This window comes from Nicotiana tomentosiformis, chromosome 3, assembly GCF_000390325.3.
Source record: "Nicotiana tomentosiformis chromosome 3, ASM39032v3, whole genome shotgun sequence".
NCBI lineage: Eukaryota > Viridiplantae > Streptophyta > Magnoliopsida > Solanales > Solanaceae > Nicotiana > Nicotiana tomentosiformis.
Window position 1 is genome coordinate 60,601,666 of NC_090814.1, and position 22,880 is coordinate 60,624,545.

General features: G+C 35.6%; 2 protein-coding genes across 3 annotated transcripts; both read left to right on the forward strand.

Annotated features, from left to right (window-relative positions):
- Positions 1-1,156: 1,156 nt before the first annotated feature.
- Positions 1,157-7,963, forward strand: LOC104084455 (phosphoinositide phospholipase C 2-like). 2 transcript variants are annotated; one of them, XM_009588305.4, is made up of 9 exons: positions 1,157-1,664; positions 2,322-2,518; positions 5,013-5,148; positions 5,217-5,387; positions 5,486-5,712; positions 6,225-6,342; positions 6,991-7,143; positions 7,249-7,335; positions 7,504-7,963. In XM_009588305.4, exons 1-9 carry the CDS (start codon positions 1,362-1,364, stop codon positions 7,795-7,797), a joined length of 1,686 nt encoding a protein of 561 aa, XP_009586600.1. In that variant the 5' UTR covers positions 1,157-1,361; the 3' UTR covers positions 7,798-7,963. The 2 variants fall into 2 exon arrangements, with proteins under 2 accessions (XP_009586600.1, XP_009586601.1); XM_009588306.4 differs by having other exon boundaries at positions 5,489-5,712.
- Positions 7,964-9,495: 1,532 nt separating this feature from the next.
- Positions 9,496-17,771, forward strand: LOC104084456 (NF-X1-type zinc finger protein NFXL2). Its single transcript, XM_009588307.4, has 13 exons — positions 9,496-10,771; positions 10,869-10,982; positions 11,064-11,119; positions 12,077-12,143; positions 13,071-13,163; positions 13,339-13,424; positions 13,509-13,671; positions 13,820-13,990; positions 14,186-14,376; positions 14,689-14,770; positions 16,803-17,009; positions 17,191-17,280; positions 17,360-17,771. Exons 1-13 carry the CDS (start codon positions 9,626-9,628, stop codon positions 17,513-17,515), a joined length of 2,622 nt encoding a protein of 873 aa, XP_009586602.1. The 5' UTR covers positions 9,496-9,625; the 3' UTR covers positions 17,516-17,771.
- The last annotated feature ends 5,109 nt before the right edge of the window (positions 17,772-22,880 follow it).

Genomic DNA, 22,880 nt, shown 5'->3' on the forward strand with positions numbered 1-22,880 from the left:
ACTATACAAAATATGTACAAAATAGACTGTCATTATACAAAAATATATACAAAATAGACTGTCACTATACAAAAAATATATAAAATAGATTGTCATTATACAAAAAATATACAAAATAAATATTTCAGACTATTAGATGTAATATGTTTGGGCCGGATGGATATTTCGGGTCAATGAATAAAAATATGGGCTATTAAAATTTTAAGGGGCTATAGAAGGTAGTTTTCTCAATTATTTATGGAGTGATAGTTTGAGTAGTTTTTTATACAAAAATATATAGATGATTTAATATACAAAATCTGAGAAAAATTGCAGGTGATTTGGACTAGTTTTGAGTGAAAAGGAGCGTCAAATTTAACATATCTCACCCAAGTCGTCCAAATTTGGGCAGAGTTGGGCTTAAAATAGTTTATTCCATTCACGGATTTGTTTGGGCCCACCGAGAGAATGCATTGCTTTACATAGGACACGTGTAAGCTAGAATGAAGGAAGTCCGACGCGAATGGAATTCTTTCGAAGGGAATTGCTATTTGTCAACTCAATCAAATGTACACAAAGAAATATTGAATGTACCATTTGAAGCAATTTGAAATTCCAATATTGCTCTTGGTTGTCCAACTCTTTCCTTTTCTATGTACTCTTTCTCCGTCCCAATTTATGTAATATTTTATATTATTTAGTTAGTACTTAAAAAAAAATAAATTATATTTAGTGAAATAGTTTTTATCCATATAAATTTTTATGATTTATTTTAAATTGTAAATTTCAAAAATCTTTATTTATTTTTTAAATTTCGAATACAATAATCTCACGGAGGAACTAATAGAAATACACACACTTAACGTCCTCATGACCCCCATGTTAACTTGATTTTTCACATTAATTGCATGTTTGACTTCTATCATATTCAATAGGGACTTCTAACCCTTTTCGACCAAAAATGAAGGGAGATATAACTAAAATCCATTATCGAAAATGTCTATCAGTAAATCGGTTAACTATATTTTCTAGTATTATACAGTATCGTAGGCCAATAAAAATAGCACACTAGGCTTCTTATAGTCGGCATATGACAATATAAATGCAAAGTGTGTTATGTGTAGGGTCGATAAGTTGCCTAATTATGTTAAATGGTCGGTCGCCTTATTTTTATGACACGTTGAAAAGATCAACCCCAATTCATTTTCTTTTTTCAACTCCTCGCTCCCTATTAGACATTTTTTAATCATATAAAATACTCACGCATAACGAAAAGTTTGTTAAAAAAAACAAGTCTCACTACGATCGGATCATTCTTGTCTTCCTTTGACAAAAACGGTTGCATTGAAAATCTGGAAATTCATTTTCCGTTTCACTTAACAATGTCGAAACAGACGTACAAAGTCGGTTTCTTTTTCCGTCGGCAGTTTACGATGGCCGCCGCCGAGGCTCCGGCGGACGTTAAGAACACGTTCAGCCATTATTCCGACGGTGCCGGAGTCATGAACGTCGAGAACTTTCATCGGTTCTTAATTGAAGTTCAGAAGGAGAAAAATGTAACCTTAGATGACGCTCAGGCGATAATCAATAAGTACGGCGACCCTAAGCACACAGGCCTCCAACTCGATGCTTTCTTCAAATATCTCTTTTCTGATATTAATCCTCCTCTCGATCCTACACTCGGGGTACTAATTTAATTTTGTGAATTTTTTTATTTATTTATTGTCTTTTTAGTGTTTGATTTGGAATATATTTTGCACCAAAATGAGAGTAAAAGTCAGCTTTCTTTACAACAACAACAACAACATACATGTTCTAATTTCAATCAAATAGTTAGACTTTGTGATCAACATTTAATATCGAAAAATATCATCGCTATACCCAGTCCTATCAAATACTGAAATATGATCCAGGAAACGATTGTATAAGGGGAAACATTTCCGCCATACCAACCACACCTGTCTCAATTATTTATATATCACTTTAGCCCTTGTAGAATATTTGACACCATTCTATTTCTGTACGACTTTCATAACTGTCTAAAATTCAAAATTTTATTATACTGCTCAATTGGATTTCTGATCTGATGTTTCTTTTTTCTTCTAATATTGGCTTTGGCTAGTAGTTCTTGTTGTTTTAGTAGTGTTACTTATTTAATGTGTATGTTAAATTAATATAAACTCTTATTACAGTGAAACACTATCATATAAATGAGTATGGCGGGGTAATATATCAGAAGTTTCATGTATATTTAATGTCATTCTTCATAAAGTAGTATATTAGATGTATTCTTCTTCTTAATGAATTCACTAATGGAGTAATGGATCTTTTTTGGATTGCAGATTCACCATGATATGACTGCACCTTTGTCTCATTACTACATATACACAGGCCATAATTCTTATCTAACTGGGAATCAACTGAGCAGTGATTGCAGTGATGTCCCCATAATACAAGCTCTGCAGAGAGGTGTCAGAGTAATTGAATTGGATATTTGGCCAAATTCAGATGAAGATGATGTAGAGGTTCTACATGGAAGGTATGTGCATTAATGTATGAATGTTCTAGTTTATTTGTGGAATCTATGTCCCTTAGCTATGTATATGTTCAGTTGAGTTTATGGTTGCCATATGATCTGTCAAATGAATATATTCTCAAGTGAATTGGCTAGTTCGTGGATATTTCTTAGTGACAAACCAAGAGGTAGACTCTAAAATTTTGAAGAAGCTATGGGCACTTCATTCATTTTCACTTTCTTTGGCCGGTTCCTAACTGAAGCCCGATAAACAAGGTTATGCTTTTGCGCATAATTTACAGGCATATCTACTTTTTGTTGTTTCAGCCCGGTGCACAAAACCAAATGTTTATATAACTGAAGCCATTAATAAGTTTATGCATTTTTACAAATTTCCACGTGTATACCTGTACTAAGTACTAAACCAAGAGCACTGCAACTGTCACAACTGATTAGTGCAAGTTTACAGCTGGCAGGAATATGAACAAGTTCTACTAACAAACTCCACATTATGAGTGTGCTAATGCTTTTGGAAGTCTACATGTAACAGTCGTGTGCAGTGGCTTTAGGCGTCTTGTTTCTTTTGTTAATGAACTACTTCTTTTCATTTTTTAATCTTTGGGAGGAAATTTGCATTTTATGTTCCTATAACACATACCACGAGAGTTCCAGATCGTGATATTACTAAGATACTAAATTTTACCATTACCTAGTTAGATGAAGATGAGGAAATCATTTCAGAAGGGAAGCGTCAACAGATTATTAAATGAATGGAAGTGCTCCTCTCAAAGTACAGTTTAAGCTTTTAGATGAGGTGGTTCATTCAATTTAACTGAAATTAACTGAAAGTGCCTACAGTGACCATCTCGTAGGCACCTGTTTAGACTGTACAACACCCGAGGAAAAAGGGACCTGCAGTTATGACCAGACTGAAGCTGTTTGGCTTGTGTTAACTGGACACCATACAGTCAGTACAAGAAATTTCTGTTGATAAATAAGTCAGAGATGCAGTGTCCATTCAAATACCCAATGAACAGATAATAACATGGAAAATCTCTTCTTTCTTTTTGAGAAATAATGACATGGAAAATCTCATATAATGTTTATATCTAAGTTAAATGGTGAAAAACAAGTCTACTTAAGTTCATCTTCAATCTGGTGCGGGGGAAATGTTCATTAATTGCCTGCTACACGTGGTATGGATGGTAGGCATCATCTTGCCTTCACACCAGCAAGACTGTTGGGGAGGCCAAAAGGGGTTACTATGTTAACAAACAGGCATTAGGAGATCAGGGCAGTAGATTGGTGGTGAAGCAAAGTGGAAGGAGAAGCATTTCATTTTTTGTCACATGGTGCAATATAAATGGATGATTACAGGATGATCCTGGACGCACTTCCCGTTTAAGAATTTTCTTAAAGATGTCGTCATGATTATTGCTCGAGAAGAGTTGAAATATTAAGATTTCTGCAGAAATGTCAAAGAACAACATTCACAATTACATGCTTGATCCTAAGTTACTTGAAAGCTAGAGAAATGACAAGTTTTTTCTCTTATGACTCATAAGATAAAATAAAGTACTCCAATAGACTAATCAAAGCTGTGAATTTATGAATTTAAGAGCAACATGAGCTTTTCCTAATTGTAAAAGAGAATTATGCCTGCCTCTTTTGTAAAAGTGAACTACCAAACTGAGCAAAATACCAAACCATGTAATCCAGGATGAAAATTTCTAGTCAAGTGCTAGGTCAGTCATCACAGCAGAATTTAAGAATGTGATTTAACAAAAGAGTAGTTCTTATGCATACACGAACAATCTTTTATGATCTGAAAGAGAAAAGGAATAACTCTTGGGTTACCTTAATGCTTGAAATTTCTGTGAAATATGCCTTTCACCTCAAGTTTGAATTCAGAGACTGCTGCAGACTAGTAAAAAAATTTCTTTTATGTAACAATGTTACGAGTGAATTAACACAAGGAAATTAAAAATTAGAAAGAGAGGAGAAGATAGAGATAGAAATAATAGAATCTAATAGAAGAAACAACTAGTCAACCCAAGTAATATATACTTGAACCTGCTAAGTAGCAATTTATCTACAACAAATCAATCCAATGGGGAAGAGAAATTGAACTCGTACATGAATATTGACTAGAAGAATCCAAGGGAGGTTCAATTGAAGAGGTAAGGGATATTCCCGCAAAGGGATGCTCTCTCAGGAGAGTTCTTCATCAACAATTCATAAACCCTAAGGAGTCTATTTATTCTCTTGAGCCTTGGCCCTCCTCCTCATGTACATCCATTCTAGCGTATATGGACCTTGAAGTCTTCTTTCCATGCTCTTCTATAACATCCCAAGCTCTTGATGGTTGGATGGAGGATTCCAAGCCCATCATAGACACCTTAGGTGCTATCATAATGAAGTCTTGGGTCTTCAAACATGTGAATCTTGATATTAAGTTCCCCTTATAGTGCTTGTACTTTTTCATGTTGTAGTTTTAAGTGTTAGATTTTTTACACAGGACACTGACCACTCCAGTGGCACTCATCAAATGCTTGAGGTCTATTAAGGAGCATGCCTTTTCTGCTTCTGAGTATCCTGTTGTAATAACACTTGAAGATCATCTAACTCCAAATCTTCAGGCAAAAGTTGCTGAGGTGCGTATGTGCATTTTCTGGATATGATTACCGCCTTCTTTGATCATAATAATGCTTTTGTGTACTAGATGATCACTCAAACATTTGGAGACATGCTGTTTTCTCCTTCAGAGTGTTTGAAGGAGCTTCCTTCTCCAGAATCACTGAAAAAACGTATTATGATATCAACTAAGCCACCGAAAGAATACTTACAAGCCAAGGAAGTTAAGGAAAAAGATGACTCAAAGAAAGGAACGGAGGTGAAATAAATGCTCTAATTATTAAGCCTCTATTATTGAGCATGCCCATTTTTTAACCGACTTCTTTGTTTACCCTATTCTAACACACTTTTTCCCAGCAGGATGATTCTGATGAAGGAGAAGATGATGAAGATGATGAAGGAGATCCAAAGTCAGAGAACAATGCAGCTTCAGAATACAAGCGTTTAATTGCCATTCATGCTGGAAAGGGGAAAGGAGGACTATCTGATTGGCTGAGGGTTGACCCCAACAACGTAAGACGGCTTAGTCTCAGTGAACCAGCACTTGAAAAGGCTGTAGATACTCATAGCAAAGAGATTATCAGGTATAACTCTGTATTCATCCATCCGAAAGTTCCTCTGTTATTTGTGATGTTATACACTCGTGGATTGATCCATATGCATGTAGCTATAACATCTCAATGGCAGATTGGAAGTTGAATAATTAACGTAGAGTTTATGTCCACCTCTTAAATTTGCTCCCATTTTTTATTTCCTTTTTGTATGATCAATTGAAAGAATTAAGATGACCGAGTTCAACATATCTTATACTTCAAAATCTTGGGTTATACATTCAAAATCTTGGGTTACATCAGAAATGATTTGTTATACTGTATCATATACTAGTTGATTTTCAATGTACATGTACATGCATGTGAAGGTTTCGGCAATTTACTTATACCATGTATATGTAACTTACCAACTGTGCATATCTGGAGATAACTTTGTAATTAATTGTATAAGAAATTTACCCGTAGCATTTGTAACTTGCCAACTGTACATATCTGTAGTGAACATTTTAATTAATTGTCTGTATTCCTATGATGTTTCTTTTTAGGTTCACACAGAAAAATTTGCTGAGAGTATACCCAAAGGGAATACGTGTTGACTCGTCCAATTATGATCCTTTTGTTGGGTGGACGCATGGAGCTCAAATGGTAGCATTTAATATGCAGGTTGGTCTTCTGTCTCCGATTCTGTAGAAAAAATCTAGAACTGGGTATTATGAAGCTAGATTGAAAGAATAAATTCTCATGTGATTTTAGTTCTCCTCTCCTTGGTTTATCATTGCTGGTATACATTAATATAGATTCCAAACATGGCTTTTTCCCTCTTGAAGATTGTTTTTCTATTATCTCGATGCAACATTTGATTCTTAGAAGAAAGCGGTAGTATTGATCCTTCCTTGTTTTTTCCAAAGTGTAATAATATTATAATAACTACGTATAATTATTTTTTTAGATGTCTATGTTGTGAGGATCTAGAACTCAGACGTTGTGGGTGTTGAATGAGAGAGTAGGTCCTCCAATGTATGTGTAACTTTATATGTACTTGTTCTTCGTACATATATGTAAGCTTTGATCTCGAAGCACTAGGTTTTACTGAACCTGCAAACCCACTACCACACTCTCCATCCTTCTAATGTTTAAGCCGATTAAAGAAATCTTTGATTAAAATTCTATGGATTACGTGAGTCGGAGGGTTTAATTCCTGTAACACATGAATTATGACATGATTGGTGTTGTCATTCATCCTCTATTCCTTTTAGTAATTACTTACCAAATTTCCGAAGAAATAGGTACTGAATAAGTGTCCTGCGGCAGGGTTATGGAAGATCACTTTGGTTGATGCATGGTATGTTCAGGGCTAATGGTGGCTGTGGATATGTTAAGAAACCTGATTTACTATTGACAGCTGGTCCCAACAATGAGGTCTTCGATCCTACAAAAAAATTGCCTGTCAAAACTACACTAAAGGTACATGGGGAATGGTAATTTGCTAGTTGACTTTGTAGGATAGCGTTGTTGTTTCTCATGTTCCATTATTCTTGAAACTGATCTAACCCTTCTTGCATTAAGCAGGTGACTGTATATATGGGTGATGGGTGGGACAAAGACTTCGATCAGACACACTTTGATACGTACTCACCTCCAGATTTCTATGCAAAGGTAGATGAATAATACTTGCTTTCCTATTAATGTCTTTATTATGTTTGGGAAAAGCGGGAAAAGTAAAGAAGATTAAAAAGAAGTAGCTTTCAAATTTTCTGTCGTATAGCGTTTCAAGTGGATTTTAATAGGAAAATATGAATGGTTAAGATGTAAAACTAAGTGCAGGTAGGAATTGCTGGAGTTCCTGCTGATGCCATAAAGAAGAAAACAAAGACAATGGACGACAATTGGATACCAACCTGGGATGAGCAGTTTGAATTTCCACTAACAGTACCTGAATTGGCTCTACTTCGCATTAAAGTTCTTGATTATAATAGGTCTGACAAGGATGAGTTCGCTGGCCAAACATGTCTACCTGTGCCAGAGTTGCGACAAGGTATCCGAGCAGTCCCCCTCTTCGATCGGAAGGGAGAGAAGTACAGTTCTGTGAAGCTTTTCATGCGTTTCGAATTCGTTTAACTTTGAACCATTGTAGTTCTTGACAATGGGAGCTTCGCAAGTTTCTTCTCCTTCTCTGTGATGTATGGCAAATTCTGTTAAACTATATGCACCCATATTCAACAGTGTAAGATATTTACTATTATCTACAATAAGACACATAAATAAAGAAGTTCGAGTTGAGAAATATTTTGCCTTTAACTATGTCGGTACCTGCATTTGTTGTGATCAATGTTTGAACTTTAGTTGGAATTCCATAATACACCATGTATTATGCTCTCCCAATTTGGATAACTCCATAGAAGATAAGGTGTAGAAATGGCACTACGTAGCCACTGAGCACTCCTATATCCTGTTTTTTAAAACAATTTAAAGTTTAGCCAGTTTTGATGAACTTCAAACTACACAGTGCTTACCACATGGTGAACTGTAAATACCAAAATCTTACATTAATAAGGACAAAGTTGTTTACAAATGGAAATAAAATTAAGAAATTCACTCTGTACTTTTGGCAAAAAGGAGTGCCTTCTTCAGTGCTGGGGTCTTTGCATTAGCAAGCATTGTAGCTATTGAGCATGGAGATCGAAAGAGCAAGTGATGCACATTCACTTGACTATATGTTCATGGATATAAATTATTCATGCAATTTCATATGTAAGAAAATAAGATTTTAAAATAAAATAATATGAATAATGATATCTCATCCTCGCATATTTTCTAATAAATCTTGTAGGAATAAGAAATTATGAAAAAGAAAAGAAAGAGGCTAAAAGACATGAGAATGAAGCAAAGTCATATGTGGAATCTATATACGCAAAGGTTATATTTGCATACATGTAACCTACATTTGCAAGTCTAACCCATGAAGTCACGAATGAAAGCAAAAGAGCTATTGATGCATGTGGAAACTATATACCCAAATGTCATATTTGCATACATGGAACCTACGTTTATAAGACTAACTTAGAAAATTAAGAGTGAAGCAAAAGTGTCATAGTTGCATATATAGAATCTACGTACACAAAGGCTACCATTGCATACATGGATTTCATATTCACAAAAATAGCCATAATATTTCGTTTCTCACTTTTACAATAAATTGCATCGAAAAAATATAAGATATCATGTTGATTTCATACTATATAGATAACCTGCAAAATGTGAATCAAAACGTACTAACATATCAAAATTATCAACTTTCTAATACACAAGCATAAAGTCTTTGTTCATTGCAAATATCTTTTATTTTCTTTGCATCATGTCTAGGATTAAAGAAAATTTCCAAATATATTAATAACAAACAATTATCCATCATTATACAATCTCTTATGTATATCAAATAGCCAATAACTTTTGTATATGACACATTCTTTGTGATTTTCTTTCAACTTCAGTTTTTTTTTTTTTTTTGGGGGGGGACATTGAGCCGTATTAAGTTTGTTTTTCTTTTTGACATCATGTGCAAAGTTAGTAAACACAATCAGTTTAGACAACTAAGCACAACTTTCTACTTCATTTAACTATTTAAATTTTTAGAATTTGTTGTAAATCTTATCTTTGTTCACTAATTTTTAATAAATACTTAAATATTTCCGGTAACTACATTAATATAATGGCGCATAAATCAAACTACAAATATTCAAATTTTTGTGTCTAATTAAAACAATAAATTATACGTATATAAATGAGACGAACATAGTATAATCTCGTTCTCGTACTTAACAAAAAATGAGCGACAAATGGCAAGTTTTCTAGAAACAGAGAACAGAATTGGGTCCAATTCCAAATCGCACATTTGGTCACAACTTATAACGTCCTTCTCAAAACTCTGACTTCCCAAATTCCCAAAATGACCTCCTGGTCCGCCACCGTTGCACCACCTCTCTCGCCGCCATCTTCCGACTCCGATTCCGATTCCGCCACCACCTCCGACTCCCATCACCACCGCCATTCCGACCTCTCTTCCACCATCTTCAAATCCTATCTCGAACATTCCAGCGGCGACCACAACAACCAACAACAGCAACAACATGACCTCATCAAAATCCAATCTTTCCTCACTTCTTCTCGTTCCGGTGCCCTCTCATGCCTCATTTGCCTCGAAAGAATCCGTCCTTCCGATCCCACATGGTCATGTTCCTCTGGCTGTTTCGCCGTCTTTCATCTCCATTGTATCCAATCATGGGCCGTTCAATGCTCCAATTTGGCCGCCGCACGTGCCGTCACGCGCGCCGCCACTCCGAATGACAGTTCTCTTTTATGGCACTGCCCCAAATGCCGAGTTGAGTATTCCAAATCGCAGATCCCTAAAAATTACTATTGTTTCTGTGGGAAACTCCCGGACCCACCTCATGATCCTTGGGTTTTACCTCATTCTTGTAATGAAATTTGTGGGAGGCCATTGAAGTACAATTGTGGACACCATTGCTTGTTGTTGTGCCACCCGGGCCCCTGCCCGTCTTGTCCAAAATTGGTTAAATCCAGGTGCTTTTGTGGAGCTGTGGAAGATGTCAAACGATGTGGGTTCAAGAATTTCTCGTGCAACGGTGTTTGTAAAAAGTTGTTGGATTGTAAGACTCATAGGTGTACTGAAACTTGCCATGAGGGTGATTGTCCTCCTTGTAAAGCAAAAGGCATTTATAAGTGCCAATGTGGGAAGTTGGAGATGAAAAGAGAGTGTTTTGATAGGGTCTTTAGGTGTGAGAATCCATGTGATAAGTTACTTGGTTGTGGGAGGCATAAGTGTGAGAGAGGTTGTCATGAGGGTGAATGTGGAGATTGTCCACTTCAAGGGAAGAGGACTTGTCCTTGTGGGAAGAGAGTTTATGAAGGGATTGCTTGTGATGCTCCAGTTTCGGTATGTGGAGCAACATGTGGTAAAATGTTGAGTTGTGGATTTCATAGGTGCCCTGAAAGGTGCCACAAAGGCCCCTGCATTGAAACTTGTAGGGTGGTCGTTACTAAATCGTGTAGGTGTGGGAGTTATAGGAAACAGGTAAGATTTAGTTATACTTATTTTGATTAATTGACTTGAACTTTTGTGATTACCTTTCGGTTCTAAGTTTATCAACAATAAATTGAACTTAGAATAGGTTCCTTGCTATCAAGATTTGACATGTGAAAGAAAGTGTCAGAAAATGCGGGACTGTGGAAGACATGCCTGTAAGCGCAAATGCTGTGATGGGGATTGCCCACCTTGTTCTGAGGTGTGTTTGGCCGGTTCATATTTTGACAATTTTGTTACTTACTATTATTCCTAATGTGTACTTAAATCTGTCAAGTGACAGATGTGTGACAGGAAGCTCCGTTGTAGGAATCACAAGTGTCCAGCTCCATGCCACAGGTCTGATATACTTCTTTCTGTTTTTCTGAGTTGCGATCCCCAGAATTTTCATGCTATTCCTCTTACAGGAAAAGTTATTGTCTTATTGATATATTAACTTTTTGGTAGGTTCAGTACATGAAAGAATTCATACCATTTTGTGAAGCTCTATTCCTAATATGTACGTGTTGGAAATGTGTACTTGTGGTGTCTCTAATGCATATTTCCGTATTTTAGGAACAAAAATCATTACAAATTTGTGAAATTGGAACTGAGAAGGACAAATATGATAAATATCAGAAATCATTCTTGTTGCCTTTCTCAGAAAAGTAAATATTAGAAATCATTCACTTGGATTTTATTCGACACCTATCATCTAAGAAGGATAAGCTTTAGCCTTTTTGAAGTTTAAGATACTTGGAGTGATTCAGCACCCAAGGTTGTGGCCTAGTGGTTAATAAAATGGGAGGAGGATCATGAGGTCTCATGTTCAAATCCCAATAGAGGCAAAAAATACAGGTGATTTCTTCTCCTAAGCCTTGGTGGGCTAGGTTATCGGGTATTTGTGTTGGTGCCCAAATTGGCCCAGACACTACCATTATAAAAAAAAAGATACTTGTGGTGATTTAATAATTTATCTTGCTACAGTGGAGCCCGTCTTGAATCTGCGGATGAGGACATCGGAGGGAGCGTGGAAAAGAATTGAATTTTGGCACCTATTGTTTGTCAATGCTATTGCCTGCCGAACTAAACACCTGATCCTATGTAGGAAAAGTAAACAGTTTATATATGTTGGTCTCTTATGATTTAAAGTAGTGTTACTTGAGTGTTGATTTGCAAAGACAAAATTGTATGAGCTAAATAATCCCAATTCTTGTTTATATATTGGATATTTGGGTGACTGTGACAGTCCTTGATCTTGTAATCCTTGCATCAGTTATTGAACAAAATGTGACCAATTTCCTTTGGTTACTGCAGAGGCGCTTGTGCACCCTGCCCAGTGATGGTCACAATTTCATGTTTGTGCGGGGAGACACATTTCGAGGTAGGGGTTCAGCTACTATATGTACCTTGTTTGAAGTTTTATATCTCCTATAGTGGAAGAGATGGTTGTGTTTTCTATACAAGTATCTGTCTGTTTTATTGATTAGAAAGAATAGAAGTGGCATAGAGTTTTCTGTTGTCCAGTCGTTAGGACTTTCCGTCTGTCTGGTGAGCATTGTTTTATACTGGGAGTCTTCACCAGTACTTTTTGACGAGTCGATGACATCCTTGAGCTTTTCACCTTAATATCTTTATGCTTCAAACATCTGAATCTTCTAGCTTAAGAGATGAAGAAGGAGCCTAGGAATGAACATTTATCTATGAATAGGTTGTAACTCATGGTGCTTGCTTATATTCCTCTTTACCTACACTTGTTTATATTCCCCTCATTAATTTGTTAACTTGTGGCCTTCTCCTTCTATGATAGCATGATGCGCCTGGTGACTGATGGTAACAGGTGCTCATTATTGGATGTACCATGGCATGCACCAAAAGCAATCATAATACTAAAAGCATGACAATTTACCTCTGTAAAAATGACATCAGCCTCCCCAATCTATCCTCTTTCATCTTGTCAGATGACTTGACATCGTAAACATATTTTCTGTCATCACCTTATTAAAATAAGAAAAATAAATTTCTGTCATCTCCATTAAAACAAATCAACTTGCAATCTCTCTAATGATGGCACTGTTACTATCCTCACATTGCTTCTCACCACTGCCAGATTTCTGTTTTCCAAATTCTTCTTTGAATTTTTTATGCTGTAAGCAATAAAGTAGAAATCATTTAAAAAAGTTTAGCAAAAAGGCTCTAGATTACAACTAGAAAATGTGTTTTGTATTTATATATATGGTGCTAATATTGTAAATCCTTTAGCGAAGATTCTTGCTAACTTGTTTCTGGTAATTTTGTTCACTTTGGTCAGGTTCCTTGTGGTGCAGAAGCTGAACAAAAACCTCCAAAATGTCGTAAACCATGTTGTGTAGATCGTTTATGCAGGCATGCTTCTAATTGCAAGGTTGTATTTGTTGCATGTACTACTTACCATGTACTAGGTGATTGTATGAATATTTTAGATCGTTATTCTAGGAATATTAGCAGGGTTATCACTTGATGCCACTCTTCATCCAACTTCTAGCATGAAATAAAATACTGTTTAACGTGGAGGCTAACAGGTGTACTCATTTCTCTAGCCACATAGGTGTCACTATGGAGCTTGCCCACCATGTCGTTTACTTTGTGATGAAGAATATCCTTGTGGGCACAAGTGTGAATTAAGGTTTGCCTTTATTACATTTCTGGATATCTACTAATGTATACCAGTTCATTCACTGAATCTTTGTTATTCGTCGATTGTAAACAGGTGCCATGGCCCTACACAACCTCCTCTTCCAGAGTTCACTTTGAAACCAAAGAAAAGGAGACCGAACAATCAGACGGAACCTACTTCTGGTTCATCATGCCCCCCATGCCCACAACTTGTTTGGAGGTCTTGTTTGGGTAATCATGTAGGAGCAGAAAGAATGGTGGGAATCATATCCTCCACTCGTGGATAATACTTACATTTATCTTTTGTATATTCTCTTCAGGAGCTATTTATTATTCTTTAGTCTCTGTAAAAAGCTCTATATTTACTTACCAACAGATATTCACTTGAGCTCTTTCTCATTTCAGATGGTCTGCTCAGACAGGACAGTATTTTCCTGTGACAATTTGTGTGGAAATCCTCTTCCTTGTGGAAATCACTACTGCACTAAAGTTTGCCATGCCTTGGTTAGTAGTACAAAATTATATGGTAGTAGAAGACCCGAATCTTGTGAAGAGTGTACTCTTCCTTGCCAACAGGTATTAATATATTTTCTATCCATCTCATCTGTTGGTCGTACTAGTTTTTTCTTTTAGGGCCTAATTCAGCAATCAATACTTTCGATGACATGTTTGGTGGCTCTATCATTTTGATGATTGCACTCCTTTATAAGTTGGCACTTTATAGTTTAAAGTTCGGGTATGAACTGTTTACTTTTATTGATCCTTATTTAGGAAAGAAAACCTACTTGTCCTCATCCATGTCCCTTGCGTTGTCATCCTGGAGAATGCCCCCCTTGCAAAGCACTGATAAAGCGTTCATGTCACTGTGGTTCCATGGTTCATGTCTTTGAGTGCATATACTACAACAGCTTGTCCGCTAAAGAGCAACTTACTGTTCGATCATGTGGAGGACCATGCCATAGGTAGCTTATTGAACTTTGCTCAATATTCCTTCAAATCTAGGATAAACAAAAGCTGTAATTTCATTTTTTTTATAGGTAAACTATATTTCTTTTTATATCACCTTCAGCAAAAATGGTGTGCACAATGATGGCTACAGAGGCTTATCAACTTATTTGCGCAACCCCCCTTCCCTTTAGGCTTATAAAGTTGAATTACGTGCATTTTTACCTTATCAAAAGAAAAAAAAGTTGAATTATGTGCATTTGAAATACACCTGAAACTCCCTAACTGATCTTGATGAACCCTTCTTTGTTTGGATGCGAAATGTGCAGAAAATTACCTAATTGTACGCACCTTTGCCCAGAGACATGTCATCCTGGTGAATGTCCATCTCCTGATCAATGCTCCAAGAAGGTAATTGATTGATATACTCTCACTGTGTTGTTTCTTGACCTAATTATCTTGGTCAGTAATTCTTAGTCCGAATTACAAAAAGCTTATGTTCTTAGCATCATGTTTTAAATCAAAATCATCCCTATGGCCGTATTTATATTGAGGGAGGAAATAGCACCTATTCCCACCAAAGTGAATTTTCTTTCGATCTCATTTTACCTTTCGTTGCGAAGTAGTCGGGGAGGGGGAGGGGGAGGGGAGGGCATGTTACTGGTTCAGGGAGGTACAATATCCATTCTGATATCCATTCACTCCCAAACCAAGAACTCTGTGAAGCCTATAATGAGCAGATCGGCTGACCACCCCCAACGCCACAAAAGAAAAGCAACAGTGAGAGAAAACCTCCTTTCCCTGCTTGGAGCATGTCAGCATGGGGCAATGGGGTCACAGGAGTAGCAAAAACTGCTAAGTTGCTCTGACACGGCAGTTTAGGTGCCGCACCCGTGTCAACACGACACTAGTATGGGCGGGGGGGTATGGGATCTGTACCGGATGTGGTCAAACAATTTTGGGTACTTTGACCACGACATGCGGAAAAATTCGAGACGAGATACAATTTGATTCCCAAAATCAGAACTAAAACTAGGGTAACTTTGAAGAAAATAGCATACCTTATCTAGGAAATCAACCCTCTATCTACAACTTGAGAATAAAAAAGGAATCCACACTTTACAAGTTGTACGTAAGTATTCCACAAAATTTCTCACAATTTAGAGATATTTTTATTTGTTTAAATTATTTTTAGCCGGATTCCGCACCGTATCCGTATTGGGATCCGTATTCCCGAATTTTAGAATTTACATCTCGAATGACGACCTCTAGATCCGCACCCGTATCAGATACATGCACCCGTGTTCGAGCAACTTAAGCAAAAAGTATAACGTAGGGTGATAAAAGTGTTATATATATATATACACAAACTCACATATATTGACACATACTTATTTGTAGGTACATATATGAATATGTATGCATGAAATATAGCAAAGAGAAACAGAAAACATAATCAAGAAATATTTTTTCCTATTTGGTCCATAAAAGGTTGTAATTTCCATGATGCCTTCGAACAAGGAACATTTGCCTGTTCAATTTCTTTTACATGCTTTTCTAGCCGAAGGAAGGATCTAACTTCAATATCTATCAACATTGCCCGTATGTTACAGTGTTCCTTCTAGTATTTTCTTTGCCATGCTATCCTATCAAAGCATCACTGATTTGGGATTTGAATGAGCTACACTTGATGCCATTTAACACTCCACTAACTGGTGTGTACAAAGAAAATCATCTTTATGAAGCTGCACGAAAGCCAATTGTCTGAGATGCCATTGCTTTCCATCAGCTACTTTTTATTTGGATGTGTTAATTATCTATTGAAGTTTAAGAACCACGAAAGAAAGAGAGTTCCGTTGTCAGTGAGAAAGGAAAAAACTTGATAAAAGAAAAGAGAAAAAGATTTAACTTCTGTGAGCTACACTTACTATTTCAGGAAAGGGAAAAAAAGAACTTCTATGAGCTCATCCAAAATAAAACTAAACTCTATCCCAGTAAGTTGAACATGAATTTTTCTAGTGTGCCAGATAGCACCTTTCTATTAGCTCTATTAACCAGATAACTTATTATTCCAAAATGTAAAATCAATTATTTTTTCATTGATTGATGGCATATAGTATAGGCTCATAGTTGATGAGCCCAAAAAAAAAAGTTCCAGTTATTTAGCTTACTGAGTCACTTTTATCAATTTTTTTCCATGTCCTATCCTCTATTTTCTTCCTGTCTACTGTTAAATGTTTAATACAACAACAACAACCCAGTATAATCCCACTAGTGGGGGTCTGGGGAGGGTAATGTGTACGCATACCTTACCCCTACCATGAGGTAGAGAGGCTGTTTCCAAATGACCCTCGGCATCCTTCCCTCCAAGAACTCCCCACCTTGCTCTTGGAGTGACTCGAACTCACAACCTCTGTTAAATGTTTAATGATTCTTTTATTAGGTTACTGCTCGCTGTGGATGCCAAACTTTGAAAAAAGAGTTGGTCTGTAAGGATGTGCAAGCAGCCTATAGAAGTAATGGTACTGATCCCAAAGATGTATCTAGAAACCAATATGGACTTGGCATCCTTCCTTGCAATTCAGATTGCAGGAGCAAAGTGAAAGCTGCTGAGGGGGAGTTGCAACATCGTAAATTAAAAGCGCCTGAGGTAAATGCATGTCATGATCTGCTGTATTTTGTGGAGTTTAACAAGAAAGATGGTTACTTCTCTTGCCTTAGCGTTGAATAGTTCATTTTTTGAGAATGAGAATGATTGCGTTCAATAGGTTATTGATCCAAAGTATCCCCCATAATTAGTTGAAATTTAACTCAAATTTGCTCTTCGTCAGGAAAAGGAACCTGAAACAAAAGATAATGTGACGAAGCGAAGACGGAGAAAAGGAAGGGTGCTTGAAGACAAGAAAACTTCAATACTGCAGGTCTGTCTTAGAATTAATGATACATCCGTTTTCCTTTCAAGCTTTTAAATGCTAAACTGCAGTTATTTTAACTTGACAGAGAATTATTGCTGGCATCAGGAGATTTCTTCTATTTGTTATCATCATAATAGCTCTGATTGCTTCAGTATATTTGGGTTATAAAGGCCTATTGTGGCTCTCTGATTGGATGAATGAAGCTGAAATAAAACGACAAAGAAGATACTCGCGAACATAGTTCGTCAGAATCAACTTCATACAGAATTGTTTAATCTTTGGTTGAACGGCGAGGAGGAAGCATTCTTTATTTTCCCTTAAAAGAATCAACGTAAGTTAGATTTTGTCAAGGTTTCTATATAATAAAACGACGCATATATCCACTTAGTTGACAATGGGATTATGCATGTCACAGATTTCATATAAAAAGAACTACTTGTGGAAAAGGGAACTCTGAATATGGATATTTATTGAGTTGAGAAGTTTTGAGTTTGTTCTTTCTGTTTGTGATAAATGGTAGGATTGCTACTTTTTACTTTCTGCCATGTACTATTGCTGGGCTTACTCACTATTGGATTTTGTTTTTCATCATTTTCACATTTCTTTTTGGATGTAAGTTGAATAGTGTGATGCTTCAACGGGTTGGAAATGGAATTGCAATAATCTTCTGTTTGCCAGAAAAAGGTATGATAGTGATGTGGAAAATTGACCAAGCCTATAGACTACGTTTTTCTGTGGGAGGACACAAACACCCACGCGGAGTAAAATAATAACGGTTGGTGCCCCTGTTTGCCAAATTATCCAAAAGAAAAGGTGGAGGATCTGCCATAGCACACTCCAAGGCATTGTCCTCGAGCACCGTAAGAGATCGTTTGGTTTGAATACAGCTTATGCCGGAATAAATTATGTTGAGATTAGTTATCGTGGTATTGTTTTTTATCTACTGTTTGGTATGTTGTATTAAAAATGACAATTGTATAATTTCTAAGAAAAATGTATAAGTTATTCCGGCACTAATTGCCCCACCCTCTAAAAGGTATAAGTTATCCGTTACTAATTATAATTCCGGGATAGTTTATATCGGGTTTGCTAACCAAACAAAGTATTAAGGTGATATTAAAATTTTATATCAGCACTAAACATTCTTATACCTCATACCAAACGACCTCTAATTGTACTAAGAGTAATTCTTTATCCTTTACATTGGTAAAAATTGCATGGGGCGCCTTATTTGGTCGCCCTTTTTTAATTTATACCCATTTTATTTTTCTGTTTGCATTCGTACCTATTTGTTTTTGTTAAAAGCGTTTTAAAAAGACGATTTTACCCTTTAATAAAAGACTATTGACAAACTGAAAGATAAAAATTTAAGCATGTTTAGGTTGAAGTTTTAGCAAATAAACTAAAAAACTTCAGCTGGTTTAGACTGAAGTTTTGGATAAAACTCAGGACAAAACAGACAAAAACTTAAGCATGTTTAGTCTGAAGTTTTAGCAAATGAACTAAAAAATTTCAGCATGTTTAGTCTGAAATTTTAGCAAATGAACTAAATAACTTCAGCATGTGTTAGTCTGAAGTTTAGCAAATGAACTAAATAATTTAAGCATGTTTAATCTGAAGTTTTAGCAAATGAACTAAAAAATTTCAGCATGTTTAGTCTGAAATTTTAGCAAATGAACTAAATAACTTCAGCATATGTTAGTCTGAAATTTTAGCAAATGAACTAAATAACTTCAGCATGTTTTGTCTGAAATTTTAGTAAATGAACTAAATGACTTCAGCATGCATTAGCAAAAACTCATTAGAAAATTACATACTACAAGACAAAAATTTAAGCATGTTTAGTCCGAAATTTTAGCAAATGAACTAAAAAACTTAAGCATGTTTAGTCTGTAACTTAAGCATGTTTAGTATGAAGTTTTAGCAAATGAACTAAATAATTTAAACATGTTTAATCTGAAGTTTTAACAAATGAACTAAATAACTTAAGCATGTTTAGTTTGAAGTTTTAGCAAATGAACTAAATAACTTCAGCATGTTTAGACTGAAGTTTCGGATAAAATTCATGACAAAACTGTAGACTGCAGGATAAATAACTTCAGCATGCATTAGCATGAAGTTTTAGCTTTAATGTGAAATAACTTCATGCTACATTAGCATGAAGTTTTAACTTCAAGGTGAAACAACTTCATGCAAGTGTGATTCTGAAGATGAATCTGGACAAGTTTCTGATTTTTTTATAAAGTTGCTGAGAGGAGAGTAGGAAATCGTTTTATATCTTTTGTCAGGGGTGTAATTGTCATATTATTACGAATTTTTGTGAGATAACTACCAAATCAATAATTTTAAAAAATAGGGTATAGGTTAAAATGTGACACAAATATAAGATACGACTGCAAATCTCATTTACATTGTCTCTTAATTCTTTATCCTTTACATTGTCCTTTTACAGAACTTTCAAAATTGACAAGACCACTTGAAATGTTCCATAAAGTACTACTCGAGATTACTTTTGAAATTTGGGGCAAGTTTTAAGGGATAAAAGCTTGGTAGAGCCATAATATTTGTGTGGCTATAAAAAAAATTCATTAAGTGTAAAGTGGATAAATTGAAAAGTTTAAAATTAAATTATTTCTAAATATAAATGTGTCATTCTTTTTGAAATTGACTAATAAGAAAAGTGTGTCATTTAAATTGAAATGAAGGGAGTAATAAATTTTATTTTATCATGTCTTTGTTACAATATCATGAAGAAACAGTTGAAGAAACATTTGTCACGAATTTTCTCTTTGAAATATTTGCATTTCTTATCCTAACTAGTAAAATAATATTTTTATAGAAGTTCAGACAATATTTAATTGAGGTAGAAAATATATTTTACACAACATAGTAACACACACTTGAGTGTGAATGGATAAAAAAATTACTTGAAATATATGACCAAACGTGAAATATTTACAAGCTCATTATTTATTTATTTTTGTTGGTGGAAAATTCTTTTAGATAATTAATATTGGAAGCTAATAAGGTTAAATGATGTGTATAATTGGCAAATTTTTTAATTTCTTTTTTTACTGTATTTTTATATTATAGTAGCTTAGTTGATGATAAAATAAACCTGCATGATACAAAAATAATGCTTTTGCATGATACCCTACCGTATATAATTTATTTAAATTTCTATTTAACAAATATTATACTATTTAGTATAGCAATATACTTTTAGTATTGGAAAATATTTTTGTCATAATTAAATATTAATATACTATTTTAGTATATTGGTATACCTTTGAGTTAGGTTTATGCTAAAACAAAAATAACATACTATTTAGTATACCAGTATACTATTAAATCATGGTATTCTCATTGTGACGACCTGATAGGTCATTTATAGTTTTACCCTTTATTTCTGTGTTTCGAGACCTCAGATAGCTCTGTTTAGTATTTCTCGATTTGCGTGTGCAATTTGTGTCTTTTTTCAAAAAAATTTTATATGAAATTGATAGAAATATGAAATTTTACCTTAAAACTTATTTGAGTTAACTACGGTCAATGTTTTGTATAAACGAACCTGGATTAGTGTTTTGACAATTTCTGTGGATCCGTATCGTGATTTGGGACTTGGGTGTATGCCCAGAATTGAATTTGAAATTCCCTAACTTGATTTAACGTGATTTGTTGAAAACTAGCAATTTAAAGGTTTAAAGAATTTCTAAGTTTGACCATAAGTTGACTTTGTTGCTACCGGGTTCGAATTTCAGTTTCGGGACTTGGTATAGGTTCATTTCAATATTTATATCTTGTCTGCAAATTTTGGTGCAAAACAGAGTTGATTTGACGTGATTCGGACGTCCGGTTGTAAAATTGTATGTTCTTGAGTTTCTTTAAAAACTTCATTCGCTTAGGTGTCCAATTCATAGTTCTAGGTGTTATTTTGGTATTTTGATCGCGCGAGCAAGTTCGTATGATATTATTATACTTGTGTGCATGTTTGGTTTGGAGCCCGAGGGGCTCGAGTGAGTTTCAGCTAGGCTACAGACTATTTGAACTTAGAAAAAATTATTGGTTTTGGCTACTTCTGATATCTGGTGTCATGTGCTTTGCAATTGCGAAGCCTCTCTCACGATCGCAAAAGGGAATCTGGGCTGGGGAGAAGTTTCTTCTTCACGAACGCGAAGTAGTGGGGGGTTTACCCTTCGCGAACGCGTAGGTTTATGGGGTCCTGGGAGGGAGCCTGTCAGTTACTCTTCGCGAACGTGTTCACTGGATCGCGAAGGCGAAGGCAAGGGGGAGTAAGCCTTCGCGTATGCGAAGGCCATTGGCCGTTGCTGCTTCGCGATCGCGTCAGGTGTCTCACATTTAAAATGTTTCAAATACGGGATTTCACCCATTTTTCACCATCTTCTCATTAGAGCTCGACCTAAAGGGGATTTTGAAGAGAAATTTCATCATCATTTCATAGGTTAGTATACTTTAACTCATTTTCTTCCATTTTCATCAACACCTACTGACTTCTAATCTTAATCTATGTTCTTTCATGGTAGAAAATTAGGGATTTGGAAAGAATTGGGGGTGAGGGGTTTGTAAAATTGATATTTAGACCTTAAATTGAGGTTGGATTTCGAAACTAATTGCATAATCGGGCTTGGGGTGAATGGGTAATTGGATTTTGGTAAGAATCTTGGATTTTGACCAAGCAGCCCCGAGATTGACTTTTGTTGATTTTTTGGGAAAAAGTGTAAAGATCTTAACTTTAAGAATTGTAATTGATTTCCATAGCATTGTTTGTTGATATTAAGTCAAATTTTGGTTATATTCGGTTGGTTCAGAGGCGAATTTTAGAGGAAAAGCCCAGTTGAGCTTTGATTTGCTTGAGAAGCGAGGTAAGTGTTGGGTCTAACCTTGATTTGAGGTAATTAGGAACCCTTGAACTATGTATTATATAAAATACATGTGTAGCGGCGTATATGCGAGGTGACGAGTTTATATACGTCGTCAAAATAATTATTTCCATGCTTTCCCGTATTTCATTAATTATTTTATTCCATGTCTTAACTGTTGCATGCTTTAGTTGCTTCCTATGCCTTAACTTGCTACTTGCCACTTATTTACTCTTGTATTAAAATGTTCATTTCTTCCATGATTCTTTTATTAATTGCTACTTGTCTTACTTGTACACATTAATTGTCATATATTTGGCTTGTCCTGTTACTTTTTATTAACTGTAGCATTCCTTGATTTGGTACGAGGTTCCTTTATGGCTTTGCTTTCATATTCTTTAATGGTAGAGATTCTTGTGAATTGAGTTATTGAATTGATAACATTTATTGATATTGTTTATGGATCGGGTTGCACGCCACAATGGGTGGAATAAGGGAGGATTGATATTGATGTGATGGGATCGGGTTGCACGCCGCAATGGATTTTATATCTGTTTTTGATATGGTGAAATAAGGGAGGATTATGATATTGATTATGATTATATGGTGGGATCGGGTTTCACACCGTAACGAGTTTTACATGTTATTGTTGATATTGATATGGTGAAATAAGAGAGAATTGTGTTTGTACGGTAGGATCGGATTGCGCGCCGCAACGGATTGTGT